Genomic DNA, 23,195 nt, shown 5'->3' on the forward strand with positions numbered 1-23,195 from the left:
ATATCGGATATATCCGCATAATTAAACCTTCTCTTTTTAATCATATTTCTATGTTAAAAAATTCGATAAAAATATTTCTTTCATACTTTTAAACTTATTTATTCCTAAAATATTTTTAATCAAACTCTCTCTAAATAACAAAAATAAAATAATACAATATATGAATAAGAATTACTAACTAAAACATACAAATAAGTAAATATAATACCAAACATATATATATTTATTTATTTTTTAATTATTATAGTGTGGATCTGCGGATCCGCGGATCGGATACGCGGATGTAGAGCAGATATCCGCGATCCGATCCGCAAAGAGTGCGGATCGGATTGGATCCGATCCAATCAATTTGCGGATCGGATCGTATCCGCAATTTTCGGATCGGATGCGGATATTTACCGCGGATCTGCGGATACGATCCGATCCATGGACACCCTAGTTTTTTCTGTCTTGAAACTTTCCTAGAGTTTTAACTACAGGAAACAAAGCCGCATGTTTTTTTTGGGTAAAGTATATTTTTTGTCTTTGAAGTTTGGCAAAAGTTTTATAAATACTCTTAAGTTTTATTTTGTTTTAATTTTATTCCAAAAATTTTTTATTTGCATCAAATATACCCTTGGAGCCTAAATTTTCAAAAAATTTAAGACCAATATAACAACAATACATGAAAATTATACTTGATTTGATTGTGTTGAGGGGTTGTTCTTATGAAATTTTTGTTAAATCGATCTTAAATTTTTTGAAAAATTAGCCGTTAGGGATATATTTGATGCAAATCGAAAATTTTTGGGACAAAATTGAAACAAAATAAAACTTAGAGATATTTTTAAAACTTTTATCAAACTTCAAAGACAAAAAATATACTTTACCCCTTTTTTTTTAAAACAAAGAAACCACATAATGCTGGGCGGAAAATGATAATTTGGGCCATATTTAGGAGCGATGAGCCCAATAATATGGTAGAATGTGGAAATGGGATAAGGCCAGTGATAAGTGATAAGTAAGCTCGATATTTTAACGTTTGAGGACAGAAGAGGATTCCGTTGGGGAGATTCCGGAAGACAGAAAGGGAGGCACAAAAGTGGAAACTGAAGAAGCAGTAGCAGCAACAGAAAGTGGAAATTGTTGTTCTTCGGAAGAGAGGGTAAGGGGGAACAGAGAGAGAGGGGGAGGGTTATGCGTTCAAAGATGCTTAGGAAATGCATACGTGGAAGCAGATCAGAGACAGGGAATTTGGTAATTTGCGCCCACATCGTTTCTCCAATCGGATCAAGTCCCGCCGCGTCTCCGACCTCCAATTGTCAAACCACAAAGACTTTCTCTCTCCTCACAAGGGCGCCCTGAACTCCCTTCAGGTTTGTCACTATCATCCTCTGCTTCGCGCCTCTTATTCTAATCCTGCATCCGCATCCGCTTCCTCTTTGACCGTGAAATCAGGTTGATTTGACAGAGGGAAGATACTTGCTATCCGCTGCCGCAGATGCCTCCGTCGCCGTCTTCGACGTGCAGCGCCCCACCGAGTACGAAGCCGGTGGCCTCATATCCAAGCACCGGTGTCTGTTTCTCGTGGACAAGCAGCACCAGCTGGCGCACAAGTATGCTGTTTCCTCCGCCGTCTGGTACCCTGTGGACACTGGATTGTTCATCACTGGCTCCTTCGATCACCACATCAATGTCTGGGACACCAACACCACTCAGGTTGTGGTGAATTTCAAGATGCCTGGCAAGGTTTATCGGACTGCCATGTCCCCCTTGGCCACCTCTCACATGCTCGTCGCCGCCGCCACCGAGGATGTCCAAGTCCGCCTCTGTGACGTTGCTTCTGGTGCTTTTGCTCACACCTTGTCCGGCCACCGTGGTATGCATCTCAATCCCAATCATACTTTGTAATTTACATGTCTTTGGATGGCCCTGTTGTTTTTAATGGATATGGAAACTATTAAAATTGCCATGGGCTGGTGAAGTAGCTGAATCATGCATAATCTGTGTCTTCTCAATTTAATATGATTTTTACTTACAAACCGCACTGGCTTTTTTGTTTTTCTTATGGTAAATAATTATGGAAAAGTATAGGGGGCAGCAATTTTGTTAAATTCTGGCCAGCATGTAACCAGCAAAGAAAAGTGAGCCATTGGATGAAATCTCACACCCATCTCACACCATTAAAACCATCATTGATGGCTATTTGATGGCTACAAATCACAAAGTTGCTGGCCCCCTAGCATTAATATATAAGTGCTGCCGGAGCCGAATTATTTAACATAAATTCATGATGCATTCATTTGGTATGGTGCGTTTTGCGGGAAATTATATTGGGCTGAGACATGTTTTCCGTGGTAGCAGATGGAGTAATGAGTGTTGAATGGTCTACTTCAAGTGAATGGGTGTTGATGACTGGGGGATGCGATGGTGCGATACGTTTTTGGGATATTAGACGAGCCGGCTGTTTCCTTGTTTTAGATCAATCTCGGACTCAGCTTGGAAGACGCCCATCCGTACTTAAACGCTCCATGACGCACAAGGTGGTTCAATTTTCATTTGGTTTATTCCATAACTGCTAATAGCAAGTCTCAATGATTGTTCTTACAAGTCATGGCTATCTTAATTATGTAAACAAGATTGGTTCAAGTGATTTTTTGTGACACTCGATATCAATGATTGTTAATACTTAATAATCCCAAAGCCTTATTTCTAACAGGAGTCGACTTTTAAGTCTTCCTCGGCTGGCCAAACAACAAGTGCAAAAGTTCGCGTTTCACAAAAAAAGCTTCCTAATGGGAATGGGAGCAGACAGGTTGTGATTGGTAGAGTTCCATCCAAGGGATCAATAAAGCAGAGATTACATCCAGGAATGCTGTCCACTCAGGATCGCGCAACAGCTCATTATGGTGCTGTGACAGGGTTAAAAGTAACAGATGATGGCATGTATCTACTAAGCTCAGGTCTTTTCATTAGTTATTGTATTCCATAATTATAAGAAATCCCTATGCATTGCAATAATGGTTTTGTATGGGACTTTATGTTAAACTTGTCTTTTCTTCTTATTCTTCAAAATTTTGTTCGTATCTAAAATTCTAAATGTTGTCTTCCCTTTATTCCTATGCTATTGGAACACAGGGTCTGATTCAAGACTAAGGTTGTGGGATATTGAATCTGGCTGTGACACGCTAGTGAACTTTGAAACCGTACGCCTGCAAACAAATAAACCAATTCAATTAGCCACCTCTCAGGATTCAACCCGCGTTTTTGTTCCATGCATGAGAACTGTGAAGGTGCACTATTCCTTCATTTTATTATATACTATATTTTAACCATACATTAGATATACAAATAGAATGTGGATTACTGATCTCTTGTTTGTGCTATTCAGGCATTTGACATGTGGTCTGGGAGCACGTCTGCAACATTTCGTGGCCACTATGAATGCGTGAACTCTTGCTGGTTTAATGAACAAGATCAGGTATGTTGATGAGGTGGTTGTCCATTCTCTGTCGTTGAATATGATCCATATAAAAATTATACTAGTTATTCAGGAAATATCCAACCTTTGAAACCGGAATGACACAAGTTATAGATCTCAAGCTACTTGCACTTATAAGCAACTGCCAAAATGCATTATACTGTCTCAAAATCTATGGCATTGTAATTTATATGAATTATAATACTATTATCATAGTACCAAGCTCTATGTACTTTCTAACAGTTTATGGTTGTCGCAGGAATTATACACTGGTGGGAATGATAGACAAATTCTTGTGTGGTCACCTGCTAGGTTAATTTCAGATGAAATGGTAAGCACTCTGTACCGTTGTTGTTTAAGATTATCATACATGTATGCCAGGTCAAAGCATCTTTCGTTATGTCATGGTTTAACACCTTGTGTTGAACTGCAGGAAGAAGGAATTGCTGAAGATCAGGACAGCTGGAGTAACTGAGTTTTGACTCGATATATGTTCCATCCTTCCGGTGTTCTTCGTCTATGCATATGTTTGACACTAGATGTTTGTATGATTCGTAAATAAAGGCTTGTTCTGGTATTGAAGCTCATTTGAATCACTGCATTACAAGATGGCAAAATTGTATACTAGTAACCGCTTCTTGTGTATAGATATTGTGCATGTTTGGGCGCCATTATTTTGTTAAAAAAAGATCTTTTTTCAATGAAAAAAGATCTTTTTTTATTTTTTAACGTGTTTGGCAAATTTCTAGTAGTAAAAGTAAAAGCACTAGTAAAATAAAAAAAAGATCTTTTTTGAGAAGCTGTAATTTACATCTTTTTTTAAAAGATCTTTTTTCCTTAAAAAAAAGATGTTTTTCATGTAATAAATAAATAAAAAAGTACTTTTATATTGTTATACCCAAACATAATTGATTGATAAAAAGACCTTTTTACATGAGATATCCAAACATAAAATTACTTTTACTTCTCTATAAGATCTTTTAAAAAAAGATAACTCGAAAAAAGATCTTTTTTAAAAAGCTCACCCAAACAAGCCCATTGTATTTCTGTTTATTTTCTTTTAGATTTTAAGTAATTAGTTCGGAACTGATTCCTTTCCTTTTTTTTTTTTGACTTAAATAAGTTAAACAAAAATTACTTAAATAAGTTAAACAAAAAAAAAAAAAAAATAAAGAAACTGCTTAAATAAAGGGATAGTTTTGTTTAAGATTATTTTTAAACTTCTTCCAAGAAAATGAAGCTCCTTTTGATGAAGTTGTAACTTCACCATTATCTTTTACTTTCAAATTTTGAGATAGAGAGTATCCAAATTTATGTCTGTATATTTATGTGTGAAGACTCGAATCTGCGACCTCTTAGATGAGTATGAAAAGACTATGTCATTTGAGTTATAATTCATTGGCAATTAATTTTCCATGATTAACAAAAAAAAATATTTGAATTCCTCAGATGATAAAATATTTGAATTCTTTTCTGAATAACAGATTTTTAAAATCTTTCAAATTGCACAATAAAAATAAATAAATAAATGTGATATAAAAAAATTAAAATATTAGACTTATTTTAATAAATACTTATATATATAGTTTATCTATTTTATAATTTAGTTAAAAATAATTTTGTTTTATAAAATATTAAAATTAATAAAATAGTATGAAATCATTTGTTATTTGTATTATTTATTATTTCATAGTTAAATTTTATATAGAGAGGAGAATGTGTTTGTACTTTGTAGTAAGTTTTGAACTAGGATTTAAGAGTTTGTGAAAAATTTGCAACAAAAATAAAAATCAATTGAACAATTTGTACCAAATAAAATAAGTGGTCACAATTTGGTCTAATCCCGGCCAACTTTACCCAAATTTTCGGATATTCAAATTTGTAAGTCATTATCATCGTCTCCAAAGAGGATATAAGTCTCCAAACAGTATATAAAAATACACAAAACACAAAAAACAAGTATGGCTTCTTCAATATCGTTGCGTCAATGACAACTATTATCTCCAAAAATACACAGGTACACAAGAATAAACCATATTTAACAAATATTTTTTAATTATAAATTAAAAAAATCACTATTTCCCAAAAAAAAAATACAACTTATTCCTGTCTATTCGTGTGTACTCTCGTATACTTTGGAGACGATGATAATGATTGTCATTATTAACCTTATAGCTATTTTTTCCTCATCTATATCGAAGTTCGCTGGAGATAAGGGGAACCGGGGTGCGATAAACTTGTCCTAAATACAAAAAAAAAAAATCGTATTTAAAAAATTAAAATTAAAAAATTAGATTTGAAAAAATAATAATTTTTTAAATTTTATTTCAATAAAAAAATTCCCTCTCTTTCTTTCTCTTTCTCTAAGAAAAATAAAATAAAATCATCAGTAGAATCTTTTAAAAATCCATACCATTAAGAACCTGTAAACAATTTAAATTTAGGAATAATGTATATATTTTGGGTGAATATATACTCTAAAACATTGACAATAAATGTATATTTTAGTTATTGGTATATTAAAAATCACAATTAATGAGGATTTTGTTAACAAGTATTTAAGAGTATTATTAAAAGTGTAAAAAGTATAAGTTAAAAAAAATGTAGTTGCTCAAATTCTAAATTCTAAATTTGTTTATCTAGTATTTCTAAAAATAGAAAAAATTGATGAGTATAATATATTCAATGTATTTTTTTTAGATAGATACTCCCATAATAACATCTTTACATGAAAATAACATCGTGAACCATTAAATGAATTGATTTATTTAACTAAATATGTTTGATTAACTATCTAAAAGTTTACAATGTCATCTTTATATAAAGATGTTATCATATAAATATTCTCTTTTTTTTTATACCTACACATTTTTATTCATAAAAATTTAAATACTAACTTTAAGGCCTTCGTCATAAAAGATTTGCAAAAATCATTAGAATTACCCTATTCATGCTTGATTAGTTTCTTTATATATATATATAAAAAATTAATTGGAATAATATGTAACTATAGATGCATCCAATCAAATTATTGAATTAGAAAGATTTGGTAGAATGGAAAAAAATATATCAAGCTTTAATTTCTAAATTCCAAGTAGTCTTCATAAATATAATCTAAATCTGGAAGATTGGCTGATATTTTCAACTCATTTAAATGATTGATTTTTTTAGAGAATATATACGAAACTAATTTTCCATGATTAACAAAAAAAAAATATTTGAATTACTCAAACGATAAAATTTGAATTCTTTTGAGAATAACAGATTTTTAAAATCTTTCAAATTGCACAATAAAAATAAAAAAATAAATAAATGTGAAAATAAAGAAAACAGTCAAAACAAAACACTATTCAAAATTAGGAATTAGAAAGATTGTTTAAAAAAAAGTCTCCCCCAATTAAGAAGATTCTTGCTCTCTGTCAGTTACTCCGCCATGCTGATGATTCTTCTGATTTCGAATTGAAAAGCTTGGAACAATGTCACTGAGTGGTAAACCCTGTCCTGAGATCAGAATTGAAGGAGAGAATTGCCCTCGTGCCGTGGTGGAATGGTACCAATGTTCTGCGTCAAAGGATCAAAGACACGATTTTGACCTGAGCTTGAAGGCGAAGAAACACCTCGTTTCGTTGGGTTGGATCTTTTCTTATTGCGACAAGAAAACTCGCTGGGAACTTCGTTACAAATCCCCTTCTGGTAAGACCTACATTTCTCTCAGAACTGCATGCAAAGCCTGCATTGAAGAGGAAAAGAAAGATTCTTCTTCATCTAGTTCCAATTCATTGCAAGGATCACAGCAATCTCAATCCCAATCTCTACCTGCTGCATCACCGTCTTCTGATCAACAACCAACGAGTTCCAAGGTTACCGGTGGTAGGCCTCGGAGACGCAAGAAACCGAGTGACGATGAAGATTGGACTCTTTCGTCTCATCAAGTATCCAATTTAGTAAGTCCTCGTTCTAGTTCTCGTGGCGGTGGCGGTGGCGGTGGCGGTCGTCGTCGTGATTCTGGTGAAATTCCTAATGCCGCAAGAAAAGTAAGAAGGGAACGGAGTTCTTCTGATAATGGTAATTTGCCGGCGTTTCGGAATCCAAGAACGATTCTTTCTTGGCTGATTGACAACAATGTGGTGGCGCAGGAGGCGTGGGTTTTCTGCTGTGGAGGGAAAGATAATGAATTCGTGAAGAGAGGGAAGCTGCTTCGTTCTGGTATTGTCTGCCATTGTTGTGAATCTTTGCTTACACTCTCTCAATTCGAGGTTCATGCCGGTTGCAATGGTCAACCTCCCTCTGCTAGTATCTTCTTGGAACAAGATAAAAGGTCTTTGTTGGATTGCCAGAAACAAGCATTGATGATGATCGAGGCTAACAACAATGGGGATAATGATCATCATCATGAAAATGATTCCATTTGTTCAATTTGTCTCAAGGGGGGTTTCATTCTTCTCTGTGATCGCTGTCCGGCTTCATTCCATGCCGAATGTATTGGCCTTGATCATGTTCCCCCTGGTGATTGGTTCTGCCCTTCATGCTCTTGCAGAATTTGCAACCGTCCCAAATGCAGAGAAGATTCTTCTAGAGAGGAAAGTCATTTGGCTAACAATTTTATAGCTTGTTTTCAGTGTCAACGCAGATTCCACCTTGGATGTTTAGCTTCTAGAGGCTTTGCTTTTCTGAACATGGAAACTGATTGTAATAAGCTTTGGTTTTGCAATGAAGCTTGTCAGAAGATATTTTTTACACTGAATAACATGTTGGGAAAACCAATTCTTGTGGGTGATGGTAATCTAACTTGGACCTTGTTGACCAGCATCAAGAAAAGCACTAATGACAATGATGACAATGGAAGCATTACTGAAATGGAGAGCAAGCTAAATGTTGCACTTGGAGTAATTCATGAGTGTTTTGAGCCCATCATAGATCCTGTATTTGGAAGAGACATTGCTGCAGATATTATGTTCAGCAGATATTCATGGCTGCCACGTATGAACTTTACAGGGTTCTACACTGTGATTCTAGAGAGGAATGATGAGGTGATCTCTGTTGCAAACACAAGGATTTATGGCCAAAAGGTTGCAGAAGTGCCGCTTGTCGCCACGAGGGACCAGTATCGAAATCAGGGAATGTGTCGAATTCTGATGGGTCAGCTTCAGAAGCTGTTGGTTAAGTTGGGTGTTGAGAGGTTGCTATTGCCTGCTGCTCCTTATTTAATAGAAACTTGGACAAACTCATTTGGATTTGCAAAAATGACACACTCAGATCAGTATTACTATGTAGGTTATCCTCTTGCAAATTTTCCAGACACAACATTGTGCCACAAATCATTGAAGCAACCTTTGATGCTGTATGAGGTCTAAAACAATTGCATGGAGTTGGAAGTAGTGAACATGGTGTATGTTTAGTTTTGCTTGCTGCATTACTGAGATGTGTCTGTTATGCAATGTAAGTTAAAACAGTTTGTCACATACTTGCTGAAGGTTGTAGCAAGGTTATGTTAATTGCCAACTTTTTATATGTGATTTGCACTGTGTTTTGTCATTTCCATGTGCTATTATATATGCTAATTTTGCTTATTAGTAAACAAGTTACAACCTTAGGTTGATCGCATATTTGGGGTCTCTTTTTATCTTCTTTTTTCCTTTACTCTATCCAACACACATTAAGGGTTCATATTTTTTTTTGGACTAATTAAGGGTTCATATTTGGATTGACAATGCCCGAACTTTTTTTTTAATATTGGGCTTTAGTATGTGAACTCCAAAAAAAATGGCCCAACACACGTGCATTCCGTATTGTCAGTTTGGCAGTGCCGAATGTCTAGGGGCTCAACACGTGGCGTGCTCCTCTTTCCCCGACCCGTGACAAGCTTCCCTTTCCCTTTTCACTTCTCATGCATCACTTTATAGTTTTTATCTCCCATTTTCACACTTCTTCAAAGCACCAAACCCCACACCCCCCTCAGTATTACCTTCCAGGCTTCCACAGTCACGAGCTCATCACAAACTTCACTCTGAAAAAGAAGAATACAACCAGTATTTTACAATACAAGTAAGTAATTTAGTTAATATTATTATTAGTTAATTATTCAAATAATTTTGTATGCTGAAAGTATATAATTTATTGATATTGTTTTCTAGTTGATCAGTCTTAATAAGAGCAGTTGCTAGTTGTTAGTAACAGTTGTTTAGAGAAAAAGTTGTTTAGAGAAAAAGACAAATAGGTCCCTAACCTTTTGCTCTGCGGATATTTTTGTCTCTGACCATTAAAAAATACTTTTAAGTCCCTAACCTTCACAAAATTTGGACGGATCAGTTCCTCAGTCCAAATGTTTCCGTCAGAAACTGATCCATCCAAATTTTGTGAAGGTTAGGGATTTAAAAGTACTTTTCAATGGTCAGGAACAAAAGATCAGAGACCTATTTATCCTTTTCTCAAATAGTCTTGTTAGTTAGTGTTAGTGTTAATGTTAGTTGATTAGTATTAATTAATGAATTAACATGTAATTAATTATTTTAAATCCTATTTTAAAATAGAATTATTATTATTAGCTGTTGGTATAGTGGTACTATATATTTTTTAGTAGTAAAATTGTTAGCATATTTTGTTAGTAATTTTAATTTTACTTTAATTATTTTTAAAAACAGATTTATTATTTTCAGTAATTCTAGCTTTATTTAATTAATTTAATTATTTATTAAAAAAACAGGTTTAATTATTAATTGTTCGAATATAGTTTTAGTAATTTTTGTTTTATTTAAAAAATGTGTTGAGAAAACAAAATTAGTATTGATTATGGTTAGTATACAATTTTAGTAACTGTTAGTATATTTTTTTAGTTATTAATCTTTGCGATAAATATTTATCAAAAAAATTATTATTAATTGTTAGATTTTTTTGCAGTGTTAAAAAAAACAAAAATAGGAGATCCTAACATCACACGTTCTGAAGACTACATTATAGAGTATCTTGACAATCTTTTATATGTAAGTAATTTAGTAATTACCAATTAAGTAATTATGTTAGTTATTCAAATGAGTGATTAATTTTTTTAATTGTTAATTGTGTTTATTCAAATTTAGTAATTATTGTTAATCATATTTATAATTATTATTGTTGTTGACGTTGTCGTTGTTATTCTTAATTATTGGCTGTTATCATTATTATTTTCCTTTTTTTTTTTTTTGGCTTCTAAAAATTAGAACTTGCACACGAGATACTTAACTTAAATTTACTCTGAAGGGTGGAATAATAGTTAAAAAAGAGTAGCTTTTACCATATATCTCAGATTAATAGGATTATAGCTCATTGCTCCACCATAGATGCACTGGTTAAAATGTGGTGGCGTCTTAAAACGTACACTTTCTATCGTCCACATATTGAGTGCAGATTACATTAGAGGATGTCGTGATGATCCTTTTATATATAGGAATAATATATGTTTTTTTTTTTTTTTTTTTTTTTACCAAAGATATGAAGACTCGAACCCGCAACTTCTTAGATGAATATGGGGAGTTTATGCCATTTGAGCTATTACTCATTGGCTAGAAATAATATGTGTTATTAGCAAATATTAATGTTAAGTATATCAATAATTACTAAGTTATTGATAGGGTTCTACAAGTAATCAAGTTAATGAATTAATTATTAGTATTACTATTTAAGCTAGAAATTAAAGACATAATTTATCGTTTTAAGTAGTTATTTCCAAGTAAGAGTGACCGCAACTGGATATAAACTAAATTAAATAAATAAATTTTTGATTTCTTAATTATTTCCAAAATAATCTATATAATTCTTAAAACCAAAAATTATATCGTAGTAAATTTTGTGGTATAATATAATGATATAATGTGGTATAGTAAAAACTAATTCTGACAATATATTATATATATTAATTATAGTATTTACTTAAGTATAAATTTTTGATAAGGTATAGAAAGCAAATACTTTTTCTACATGATTTTGATATATTAAATAAAAAATGTAAATACAAAAATAATATATCGCCATTCAAACAAAGAATGACTCATATAAATTCTAATTCGCAAAATAATTATTTTCATCCAATAAATTTCTACAATTATTTATGTAAACTAAAGAGAATGAAATTATAAAAAAAGTAAAATAAATTCAAATATTTTTTGTAACAATTCTTTTTAGTAGCATTAAATATCATTTGACTTCAAAATTTATAATTTAATTTCTAAAGTTAAATAATCTAAAAAAGATATAATATATATGTTATTTGTTTCGTAACATGAAATATTTTATAATAGAATAATTATTTAATGAACAGGGTTAATGACAAAAAAAATAGGATAGTTTTTCGTATAAAATAATTTATAAATAAAATTAAATTCATTAATGAAAAAAATTCTACTAGAGGTTATTGATCAAGTTTATTATTAATATTAATTATAAGGTAATGTTAGTCAAGACTATTAAATGAATAGAGACATGTAAAAAAAATTTGAAAAATTAGAAATTTGATAAATTGAAGGAACATGGTTTATGAAAATAGAGTAATAGATGAGATGTTAATTTCTAATTGTCGAAAAACTTGTGCATCAATCTTTAAAATATATAAAATAAATGTGACTGGCAATAAAATAAACTGCCGTTAGCATAGGACATACAATTATATATTAACGGTGACTAATGAATTTTATTTAAGATCTTTATGAGGTTATGCACATTACGTCTAGCAAAATGAAAAAGAGCCTGTGCGGTCAACTAATCTAACTAAACTAATGGCTATTTAGGATTATCTGAACAATACACTTTTTGGGATTGTGGGTGAGAGATATTATTTTCCATATGCATCAGCTTAGGCTTTGAAGAGAATTAGTGAAAATGCAACCCGCACAATGGCAATACTGAGCTCACTCTTCTAAGACAAACGACGTATTAGGTATGTCATCTAAACACCACTACATCAATATTCAATATGCCACTAACAACATGTTAAGCAACAACCTGGGACATGTAGCTGTGCAAAGTTCACACAAATCAACACGAGATAAATTGCATACCTGTTTTCTCCGAACTTAGGATTGGATAGTCAGACAAATCAGGCCGATAAGAAGGTCAGGTCTTCCTTCTTCCAACCAGAAAGTTTCATAAACCATAGGTGGTAGAACACCTCTTATAGGTAGCGTTTATTTTGAGGTACTGGGATAGAGACTGAGAGACTGAGACTCAGTATTATGTTTGTTGGCTCAGAGACTGGTACTAAAATTTCTGTCTCCGTCCCTAAAATTTCAGTATTTCAGTACCTCCAAAAAGTGAGGACACAGGGGACTGAAATTTTTAGAGACAGAGACTGAAACTTTAATAACATTTTATACCTAAAATACGCTCATTTCAATTAATTAATTCCAATTTTACCTTTTGTAAAAATTAAATTAGAGTTTCATTCTTGTTTTAGTTTCTGTCTCCCACTTTACACCAAACAGAATACTGAGATTTGTTTCTGTCTCTGTCTCTTAGTCTCTGTCTCTCAGTCTCAGTCTTTCAGTCTCTGTCTCTCCACCAAACACTACTATAGAGATCCAAATCAACTCAAGCAGCAATCTTGAAGGTAAATATCCTGAGCAGTATGTAAAACTAAATGAATTTACTACTCACATTCATTAGTAGCACAAATTATTTACCCGCATTGAACATGAATTACATTTTCGAGTTAATACTAAGTGGATATAGCTCTTTAGTAATGCTAAATGTTATTAATAGAGATTGTTTCTTCACATTTGTAAAATTTGCAGTTCATAAAAGGGGAGGCTACTCTAAGAATAAGAGGAAGGTGGATGAAGACTGGACCGACAGATACACAAGTCTATCAAACAGAGAAGTGAGAAGTTCTGCATATGCTGGAACCAGCCTACATAATGTAGACGTTGACACTACATCAGGTGAAGAACGCTAAATAGTATATAATTGATGTATGTAGTTTTAGTAACTTACTACATTATGCTACCATGGAAGTCTAATTCAACAATATCATAAGTTGAATGGATGTATAGGCGAGATGGTCTTTGATTAGATATATTATTAGACAAATGAGCTGCCATTGTAGATTGATATTGAAAGCAGGTCATCAAGACTTTAGTTTTTCTCAACGTTAAGGTTCATATGATGACTAACACAGGTATGGAAGCAGCTGCTCGAAATATTTCATTGGAACAGCCACATAAGACTATGGAGAACAGCAAAAGTCTTGCTTTTAGACCAAGGGTTAACAATGCAGAGTCCATACACGAAAAGGGAAAGACCAAATTACAAACACAGGATGACCGTCCACTTTTGCTGAACAAAGAAATTTACAAGGGTAGTAGATCAAGCGATATTTATTTTGCTTTGGTTAATTATCAGTAAACAAATGTGAGTTTAGTCAATAACTAACTGTGAAACTTATTTGTTTTAATAGAGGACAAAAGGCATGCTAGGATGGAACGATCGTTGAAGATAGCTAAGAAGAGGAAGTCCTCAGGTGTTGTTTACCAACAATCAATACATCTTAGAATTTTAGAGGTTCCCATTTATTCTACTAAACTCGAATTGAAAAGTGAATAATTTTTTTAATGATAAATTCTACCATACATTATACATTTATCAAAGTCATTTATGACATTAACTAACTAAATTTCTTACATTTTTAACCATGGTGGAGAAGCTTATAAACATGCCATCCTATGCACAACAATTCACTCAACTCTTATGGTTGTTATCAATTTGTATAAGATTAATAGTACCTAATACAAGTGCTCTAACCGGTAGATTGAGTTATGAAATGGGATCCATACCATTTGGGAATTAATTTAACAATATATTGTGTTGATATGAGTGTTAATATATGCATAACTAATTTGAGAATAACTTGATTTTTGCCAGGTAATGCAAATTGTGCGGAAAAGTATCATAGAACATTGATATCAGATGATAAGGGAACGTTAATCAACCGAGAAAAATGTGATGGAAGATGTCAGAAATATGCAATGGCAGCAGGAAGCCAACAACCACTAATCCCACAAGCAAAAGGTAATTCAACAGTATTTTCAACTAATAATCAAAATATATATATAGCAAGCCATGTAGTTTGTGTAATCAAATTAATGACTTCCACCCGTGATAGCAAGACATGCTAGGATGGAAAGAGCACTCAAATTAGCTAACAAGAAGCTAAACAAAGTATCTCAGACTCAAATAGGTAAAGCCGAATTATTGATAGTAATCCCCATTATTACTTGATTCAATATTTGATTCACAAAATTAATATGATGTGTAGTTTATTATTACATCTAAGTGTATGCCCATTTCTAATGATAACTTAACCTATTTGGTAAAAGGAACAAATTATACAATTACATCCAGCAAATCTACCATGGATTGGACTCCAATGAAAGGTAAAACAGTCTATCCGAATATGAGTGATAAATTATTAGGACAAAAGTTGTTACAGTAGATACGGATAAATGCAGATTCAAGGGATGGTGCAAAACATGTCCTTATATGTGAACCAATCACAGATGCCAAAAATAATGTTCCAGCCACAATGGAAGGGAGAACTATTTCATATAATTCCGTGGACACCAATATGCCAATACAAGGTGAGCAACGGAAAACACTACACATTATGTTTTAGTGCTTGATTAAACAAGTTAAGTGAAGCATTCTTAATAGGTGTTTATTTATTAACATTATCACAGGTGCTGGTGATCACAGTATATTTAGTAGTGGTAGAGCATCACAGAGAACAAAATCAGGTACCATTTAAAGCTTAAGTTATGAAATTTTAATTACCAATCATTAGTTTAAAACATTTTGCATCGATTTAATTACTAGGAACAATTTTGTTAGCACATTGTTAATAAAATTGCTATAAATACTAAAATATGAACAATCTATCTATTCATGTAGGTAGAAAGGCAAACCAAAGGCGAAACAAAGACGTTAAAAACAATGAACCTACAAACAACAGTATGAGGCAATTTAAAGTCATTATTTTTATTTTTAAATTCAAATCATTATAGCACAAGGTCCAATGCACATGAAGGCATATGAAATAGACTTTGGTTGTTCGGTACTTTAAGGTTCATGGAGTTTAGGGTTATCATAAGGTTTACTTAAAAGGTTTTATTTAATCTAAGTACTTAATTTAGTAATTGAGTTTGTTATCATTGTTTAAATCAGACTGAATTATATAATTGATCCCTAAAAACTCTCGAATCATGCAGGTAAGAAGACATCCCAAAGGGCTAATAGACACGTAAATTCTGGTGAACAAACAAATATGGGTATATGCACATGGCAATTTATTTTCTTAAAAGGATGTTTGATCGAGGGTTAAAAAGCAGATAACATAATGATTTCTAACCTGTGATTTACTAGATTTTGCAGAGTATTTGCACATGGGATATGCAATGTATGAATGTGAACATTGTGCTGCTCTCTTTTGGTACGATGAGAGGTCAAATAAAAATTACAACACAGCGGATCCTAAGTTCAATTTATGTTGTAAAGGAGGGCAGGTGCAACTTCCACACCTACCAGAAGCCCCTAACGTGTTGTATGAGTTGTTGTTCAATAATACTCCCAAGAGCAAGCATTTTCGAGATAACATCAGATCATATAATAGCATGTTCCAGTTCACATCGATGGGTGCAAAGATAGATCGTGGTTTAAATACTTCCAGAGGTCCTCCTACATTTACACTTTTTGGGGAGAACTATCATTTAATGGGAAGTCTCATACCGCCAGAAGGAAACGTGGCAAAGTTTGCCCAATTGTATGTTTTTGATACACTAAATGAGATCAAAAACCGCTTGGCTGCTATCCGGTAAGTAGTAGGTGTATGATTTTATGTTGTACCATAAAACGCTTTCAAAATGTAGTACAAGTTTTGTTAGAGTATATTGCTATATTTAAATTATTATATATGTTGCTTTCATTGCTTTATAGGGGTGAAGATAAAAAAGAAATACATGAAGACATTGTGAGAGACTTAAAGAAGATGCTAGATGAGAGAAATGTATTGGTGAAGGCGTTTCGCATGGTTAAGGATTCGGTCGCTAAAGATTCAAATACCACAGTCAAGCTCAGATTAATCGGCAAAAGAGAAAAAGATGGTAGAAGATACAACTTGCCTTCAACAGATGAGGTCGCCGCATTAATTGTGGGTGACTTTGATATAGATAAGACTGATAGGGATATTGTCGTCGAGACTCAAAGTGGAAGATTACAAAGGATCAACCAACTCAACCCAGCTTACCTGGGATTACAATATCCTTTGTTATTTCCTTTTGGAGAGGATGGATACAAAGAAGATATACCTCTCAATAAACGTTATCAAAATGGTGGGAAAGGGCGCCAGGAGGTGTCAATGAGAGAATTCTTTGCATTTAGAATACAAGAAAGGTTATTTGATGGTTCCCCGTTGTTATATTCAAGGCGACTCTTCCAGCAATTTTTGGTTGATGGGTATTCGATGATTGAATCCTCTAGGTTAAACTATATAAGGCTTGAACAGGAGAAATTCAGATGTGAGATGTACAAAGGAATAAAAGAAGCAGTTTTGAGTGGGGAAACAACACCGTCATCGCGCGGCAAACGTATTGTATTGCCTTCATCATTTACAGGAGGGCCAAGGTACATGATTCAAAACTATCAGGATGCAATGGCAATTTGTAAGGCGGTGGGTTATCCAGACCTCTTTATTACATTCACATGCAATCCTAAGTGGCCTGAGGTGGAAGACTTCCTTAAGAATAGAGAATTAAATGCAGAAGATAGACCTGACATAGTTTGCAGAGCATTCAAGGCTAAACTGGATATATTGATTAAAGACATCCGAGCAAACAAAATTTTTGGCAAAGTTTGTGCAGGTAATGTTGATATTCGAAATTATAAGGTATTTAATTATACAAGTTGTGAAACAAATAATTACATGTTTTTTTGTTCGAGCCCCGAGATGTAATTGTGTGTATCTGATGGATAAATTATTATTCGCGCAGTTGTATACACCATCGAATTTCAAAAAAGAGGACTACCACATGCACATATACTATTGTTCTTACATAAGGATGACAAGTATCCAACTGCTGAGGACATTGATAAAATCATCTCAGCTGAGATACCGGATAAGGAGTTAGATCCTGAATACTATGAAGCTGTGGAGAAGCACATGATGCACGGTCCATGTGGGATGGCTAGGAAAGATTCACCATGTATGGAGAATGGTAAGTGTATACGTCGCTTCCCCAAGAGATTCGTTGAGTACTCAACTGTCGATGATGATGGGTATCCAGTCTACAGACGCAGGGAAGATGGAAGGACTATAAACAAGTCTGGAGTTGATCTTGATAATCGATATGTGGTTCCACATAACAGGCTACTATTGATGAGATATGGGGCTCACATAAATGTTGAGTGGTGTAACCAATCAAGATCAATTAAGTATTTGTTCAAGTACGTTAATAATGGCCATGATCGTGTAACAGCTTCGTTCTACAAGAGTGCCACAGAGAATGCTGACCTGGACGAACACGACGAAGTCAGCATGTACTATGATTGCAGGTACATATCTCCCTGTGAGGCCGCCTGGAGAATCTTTGGTTATAACATACATTATAGAGATCCATCAGTGGTAAGACTAGGGTTTCATTTACCCAATGAACAAAACGTGGTATTTAAAGACCATGAAAACCTTGATGATGTGCTGAGAGAAACATCCGTGAAGGAATCCATGTTCCTAGGATGGTTTCAAGCAAACAAGGATTATACAGAAGCAAGAACACTGACGTATGCAGAGCTCCCCACTAAGTTTGTATGGAAGGCAAAAGAAAGAGTATGGTTGCCCCGAAAAACACATTTTGTGATTGGAAGAATTTTCTATGTGCCTCTAGGATCAGGTGAAAGATATTATTTAAGGCTTCTACTCAATTTCGTCAAGGGACCAACTTCTTTTGAGGATATCAGGACTATAGATGATGTGGTCTATGCTACTTTCAAAGACGCCTGTTATGCACGTGGCCTTTTAGAAAATGAAAAGGAATATATTGAGGCGATCGAGGAAGCCAGCCATTGGGGTTCAGGAACATATTTGAGAAAACTCTTTGCGACACTTTTGTTTTCAAATTCGATGGATACACCAGAACATGTTTGGCAAAAGACATGGACTCTATTATGTGATGACATACTTCATAGGCAGCGAACACTTCTGGACAATTCAGGTAGCATGAAATTTATTTTACTCCAATTATGCATATTATACTCACTATGGGACTATTTTTTTAATACGTGAATATTTTTGTTACCTTGGCTATGTCACATTGGCATAATAAGTTATAACAAGTAGACCATTGATGTTAATATATTTACAGGGAGAAAAAAATTAACAATTTGTATAATAGGCTAGAACGAAGCATCGCATGACGTCCATATGTTGGGATAATTAGATGACGAAGATGTTAACTAAAGCCATATATGTAGTATTTTTTGCATGAGAAAAGTCATTTCGTTACATTATCATTAGAAAGATTTTTATGGTTTAAATTCACCAATGAAGTTTCTTTTATAATATTACAATTGTCAGTAGTGCCATTATATTAGTTAATTCAAATATCTAAATTGAAATGGTGCTTCATATTATTAAATATGTCAGCTAGGCATGATCTATGATTTGGCTTTTTTAAATAACTCGCATTTTTGACAAGTATATGTTGATTTTATGTCTTCTCTTAAGTGGTTAAACATCATAATAAACTAAAACACATGAATTTGTGTCAATATTTTATATAGGCAGTGGCGGAACTAGAATTTTATAATTAGAGATGACAAGTTCTTAAAACTCATGCTAAATCTACAATTTTTTTAGTTTTGGTTTTTTTTTTATAATTAACTTATTCTAAAAGCAATTTCTAAAATTATAATAATAAAAATTATAGATATTGTATTATGTTTTTAAAGCATTGAACAGACAAAAAATATGTATCTCTGCTAATTTATAATAAAATAAATTATTTAGTCAAATTCTAACTTAAAAAATATTATTGTGGACATAAAATGAAGAGAAGTACTTAATCTTATTATAACAGTTAACAAAACTAAAATAATATATTTTTAGTAATAAATATTCAATCATTATTAAAAAAATTAGTATACTCTATATAATTATTATACAAATAACAAAAATATGTTTAACAAACTCAAAAACCTAAAAATAAATAATTAATAACTGAATATTTTGATGTAATTAAAAAATCTAAAGGGGGACTACGGCCTACACTGGCCCTAGTTGGTTCCGCCACTGTATGTAGGGAAAGAATGCGTGTTTGATTTTAATATAACAAGAAAACAAATTGTCGATATACTGTTGAGTTATGACAAATTAGGATATTTCTAATGTGATCAACCACTTATTCGATCATGTTAATTTTTTCTGGCTTACCACAGATTTAGTCCTTACTGAAGATGAGTTGAAGGAGTTGACACTAATAGAAATTGAAAAAATTCTGAACAGCTATAACAAGAGTCTTAGGGATTTTCCACCGATGTCAATTCTGGATATGAGTCAACTTAATAATCAAGTGTATGTTGATGGGATGAATAGGCTAATTTGTGATGAGCTCCGATATGATAGAAGACAACTAGCTTTAGATCATGCTTCTTACATGCAACAACTAACTGACGAGCAAAGAGTTGTGTATGAGCAAGTCATACAAGCAGTTCAAAGCGGCAAAGGGGGCGTATTCTTTTTGTATGGTTACGGTGGAACAGGAAAAACTTTTGTTTGGAAGACATTAGCATCTGCACTGAGATCAAGATCACAAGTTGTACTAACTGTTGCATCAAGTGGGATTGCATCTCTTTTACTACCCGGTGGACGGACAGCACACTCACGATTTGCAATCCCACTCAATTTAGATGAATGCTCAACATGCAATATAAAACAGGGCAGCGCATTAGCTGATTTGTTAATAAAGACTAAGCTAATTATTTGGGATGAGGCTCCTATGGTGAATAGATTTTGTATTGAGGCACTTGACAGGACAATGCGTGATATATTAAGATTCAGCAATCCAAACAGCCTTGATCAGCCTTTTGGAGGGAAGACAGTGGTCTTCGGTGGTGACTTTCGACAAATTCTCCCAGTAATTCCTAAAGGGACTAGACAAGAAATTGTTAACGCCACTATAAACTCATCGTACATATGGGATAGTTGCAAGCTGTTGTCATTGACCAAAAACATGCGATTGAAAGCAGGTGACTCCCACACAAACTCATCCGAGTTAAAAGAGTTTGGTGACTGGATACTAGGTATTGGTGATGGTAGCCACGGAACACCAAGAGATTGTGGTGAGAGGATTGAAATCCCAGAAGACATCCTGGTTAAGGATTGGGATGACCCAATAGAGACGATCTGTAAGGTAACATATCCAGAACTATTTTGCGGGAAAAATATTGATGAACATATTGAAGATAGAGCGATACTAGCACCAACATTGCAAATAGTTGATGAGATAAACAACTACATGATGAGCTTAAATTCTACTGAAGCACAAACATATTACAGCTCAGACAAGGCATGCCCAACAGAATCCAACAATGACTTATTGGCATCCATACACACACCAGAATTCCTAAACACAATCAGATGTTCAGGAATTCCAAATCATGAGTTGACATTAAAGGTTGGAACCCCTATAATGTTACTGAGGAATATAGACCATTTTGCAGGATTGTGCAATGGTACCCGCCTGGTTGTCACTAGGCTTGGGAAACACATCATTGAAGCATGTAGCAAGGTTGGAAAGAACAAAGGTCAGAAGGTGTTTATTCCTAGGATGACTCTAAGCCCATCGGATCATCGAATTCCATTCAAGTTCCAACGGAGACAGTTTCCTATAATGGTGTCTTACGCAATGACTATAAATAAGAGCCAAGGACAATCATTGTCAAAGGTTGGTTTATTACTCAAAAAGCCTGTTTTTACTCACGGCCAGCTTTATGTCGCAGCATCTAGAGTAACAAATAGGCAAGGACTGAAGATACTATTGTGCCATGATGCTAATAACCGAACAGAGACAGACAATGTCGTATTCAAAGAAGTTTTTAGGAATGTTTGTTGAAGAGGGCATCTTACAACAAGAAAGTTGCTTAACTCCGTGTTAATTTTGCATTAAACTGAGGCGAAATCATCGCATCAAATAGGTACTCCTTTTGCTCTAGTGTAGACTATTTAATTATGCAACCTTTAGACACATTTATGATATTTAAGTAACTAACTCAGGCATGTATCACTTAAATCTTAATTTGATATGACAGAATTTACCTGGTAGAATGATTTCCCTTAAAATTTGGAATCTTTTAACATCCTATCCCAACTGACCTGAAAAAACTAATAATCATTAGCCAAAACCTAGCCATGAATTGTCTTAAAAAAATTTATTAGTTTACAACCATAGTCTTATTAATTAATAATCAATCTGAAGCAACAACATATCCTTTTATTAATCTTCTATCAGCAGGCGTGAAATTCAATAGTAGAATTTTGGATACAGAGGATTTTGCATTTCATCACAAAAAATGGCAAAGGAAAATGGAATAACATTATGCAGAATATAAACAAAGTTTGGACTATATTCAAAAATATATAAGTAAATAAATTGATACTCACCTTCAAAGGCCTCCTTATAGCGTAGTAGTGATTCTCTAGCAGCTCCACGTCTTAGATACGCCTTCACATTCTGCAGAAAACATAAAATGAGCTACACTTGACAAAACGGATACTTTTTATAGATGTATAAATATTAAGATTGTTAACACACAGCCCAACAGACGTGCATTAACAAGAAAAAGAATACAAGCAATTTCATAATCTCAAAGATCCCAGGAAACTATCGGAATATGGAAATGAACATTATGATCATTATGAAGAAAAACAATTAAGCAATGAAATTAGGTCCATTTGAACTTCTCTGGTAATTGCAAAAGACAGATGTGCATTAGGTAACAGGATGTTACCGGTAGTTCTGAACATGTTAGAGGGTACTGTAACACTTTAAATAGGTTATCAAAGTTTAGAAAACAAGATTTGTAAAAAATGCTACTGTAACATGGTTATCTTCTCACATTCTTATCAATCAAAATTGCATTATTGCACTATTCTTCTCCCAGCTGAAAACTGCATAATTTCATGTGAAACCGTTTAAATAAAGAAATGGACAAAATACCAATTGGCAAATAGGAGAAACCTCATACTAGGCTAACTTTAAGTAAGCAGCCGCTCGGTTACAGTAGTAAGTCGCATTCATGCCATTCAGTTTGATAGCCTCAGTGTAGTAATTAAGTGCCTTATTCCACTGGCTTCCTTTAAACGCTGCATTTCCCTGAAGAATACGCCTTTTATCAGCTTATATCATATTATCCACCTTGCACATATAATGCAAGCTGCTGCTCTTAAAGTAGCAAGATAGAACAAACCTTCTCCTTTAGAAGCTCAGAAGTTTCAATGTTGCCATCGGTATCTGGTAATGGCAAAGAATAGGAGGCAACACTAAATTGCTCTTGAAGAGTTCAATACATATCCAACACTGTATCAAGCAGAAATTTATCAGCCCCATGGAATGAGATGAATGAAACATAAACACAACCACCATTATGAGAACCTAATGGAACTGTAACCTGCAACAAAAAGTATAAAAGTTAGCAAGCAGCTCAAGCAACGTTTCAGAACAAATGA

General features: G+C 33.6%; 3 protein-coding genes across 9 annotated transcripts; all 3 read left to right on the forward strand.

Moving 5' to 3' along the window:
- The first annotated feature begins 957 nt into the window (after nucleotides 1–957).
- Nucleotides 958–4,550, forward strand: LOC107606361 (WD repeat-containing protein ATCSA-1). Of its 2 annotated transcripts, none has more exons than XM_088493750.1 (9): nucleotides 958–1,355; nucleotides 1,438–1,858; nucleotides 2,344–2,522; nucleotides 2,699–2,942; nucleotides 3,118–3,272; nucleotides 3,371–3,460; nucleotides 3,720–3,791; nucleotides 3,894–4,113; nucleotides 4,495–4,550. In XM_088493750.1, the coding sequence occupies exons 1-8, from the start codon at nucleotides 1,200–1,202 to the stop codon at nucleotides 3,933–3,935; spliced, it is 1,359 nt and encodes a 452-aa protein (XP_088349876.1). In that variant the 5' UTR covers nucleotides 958–1,199; the 3' UTR covers nucleotides 3,936–4,113; nucleotides 4,495–4,550. The 2 variants fall into 2 exon arrangements, with proteins under 2 accessions (XP_088349876.1, XP_088349877.1); XM_088493751.1 differs by having other exon boundaries at nucleotides 962–1,355; nucleotides 2,699–2,921.
- Nucleotides 4,551–6,867: 2,317 nt separating this feature from the next.
- On the forward strand, nucleotides 6,868–8,974 carry LOC107608518 (increased DNA methylation 1). The gene has a single exon (XM_016310287.3). It carries the CDS (start codon nucleotides 6,937–6,939, stop codon nucleotides 8,812–8,814), a length of 1,878 nt encoding a protein of 625 aa, XP_016165773.1. The 5' UTR covers nucleotides 6,868–6,936; the 3' UTR covers nucleotides 8,815–8,974.
- A 413-nt stretch (nucleotides 8,975–9,387) lies between these two features.
- Nucleotides 9,388–21,739, forward strand: LOC148554377 (uncharacterized). Of its 6 annotated transcripts, XM_088493696.1 has the most exons (19): nucleotides 9,388–9,505; nucleotides 10,358–10,440; nucleotides 12,284–12,368; nucleotides 12,447–12,543; nucleotides 12,947–13,037; nucleotides 13,222–13,368; nucleotides 13,605–13,784; nucleotides 13,884–13,946; nucleotides 14,348–14,494; nucleotides 14,589–14,663; nucleotides 14,803–14,859; nucleotides 14,935–15,063; nucleotides 15,163–15,219; nucleotides 15,374–15,433; nucleotides 15,691–15,750; nucleotides 15,854–16,292; nucleotides 16,415–17,337; nucleotides 17,467–18,684; nucleotides 19,907–21,739. In XM_088493696.1, the coding sequence occupies exons 7-19, from the start codon at nucleotides 13,607–13,609 to the stop codon at nucleotides 21,580–21,582; spliced, it is 5,082 nt and encodes a 1,693-aa protein (XP_088349822.1). In that variant the 5' UTR covers nucleotides 9,388–9,505; nucleotides 10,358–10,440; nucleotides 12,284–12,368; nucleotides 12,447–12,543; nucleotides 12,947–13,037; nucleotides 13,222–13,368; nucleotides 13,605–13,606; the 3' UTR covers nucleotides 21,583–21,739. The 6 variants fall into 6 exon arrangements, with proteins under 6 accessions (XP_088349822.1, XP_088349825.1, XP_088349823.1 ...); XM_088493699.1 differs by lacking the exon at nucleotides 15,374–15,433; XM_088493697.1 differs by lacking the exon at nucleotides 12,947–13,037.
- Nucleotides 21,740–23,195: the final 1,456 nt, after the last annotated feature.

Source organism: Arachis ipaensis, chromosome B7 (genome assembly GCF_059453495.1).
Source record: "Arachis ipaensis isolate K30076 ecotype BB chromosome B7, ASM5945349v1, whole genome shotgun sequence".
Classification (NCBI taxonomy): domain Eukaryota; kingdom Viridiplantae; phylum Streptophyta; class Magnoliopsida; order Fabales; family Fabaceae; genus Arachis; species Arachis ipaensis.

Bases quoted from the DNA above. Each gene is read 5' to 3' on its own strand.
- LOC107608518 (XM_016310287.3), top strand. From the start codon at position 6,937: ATGTCACTGAGTGGTAAACCCTGTCCTGAGATCAGAATTGAAGGAGAG.
- LOC148554377 (XM_088493696.1), top strand. From the start codon at position 13,607: ATGGAAGCAGCTGCTCGAAATATTTCATTGGAACAGCCACATAAGACT. The intron at 14,860-14,934 runs GTAAAACAGTCT...GGATAAATGCAG, and splicing joins GGATTGGACTCCAATGAAAG to ATTCAAGGGATGGTGCAAAA. The intron at 15,751-15,853 runs GTATATGCACAT...TAGATTTTGCAG, and splicing joins TGGTGAACAAACAAATATGG to AGTATTTGCACATGGGATAT.
- LOC107606361 (XM_088493750.1), top strand. From the start codon at position 1,200: ATGCATACGTGGAAGCAGATCAGAGACAGGGAATTTGGTAATTTGCGC. The intron at 1,356-1,437 runs GTTTGTCACTAT...CCGTGAAATCAG, and splicing joins GCGCCCTGAACTCCCTTCAG to GTTGATTTGACAGAGGGAAG. The intron at 3,273-3,370 runs GTGCACTATTCC...TGTGCTATTCAG, and splicing joins CATGCATGAGAACTGTGAAG to GCATTTGACATGTGGTCTGG.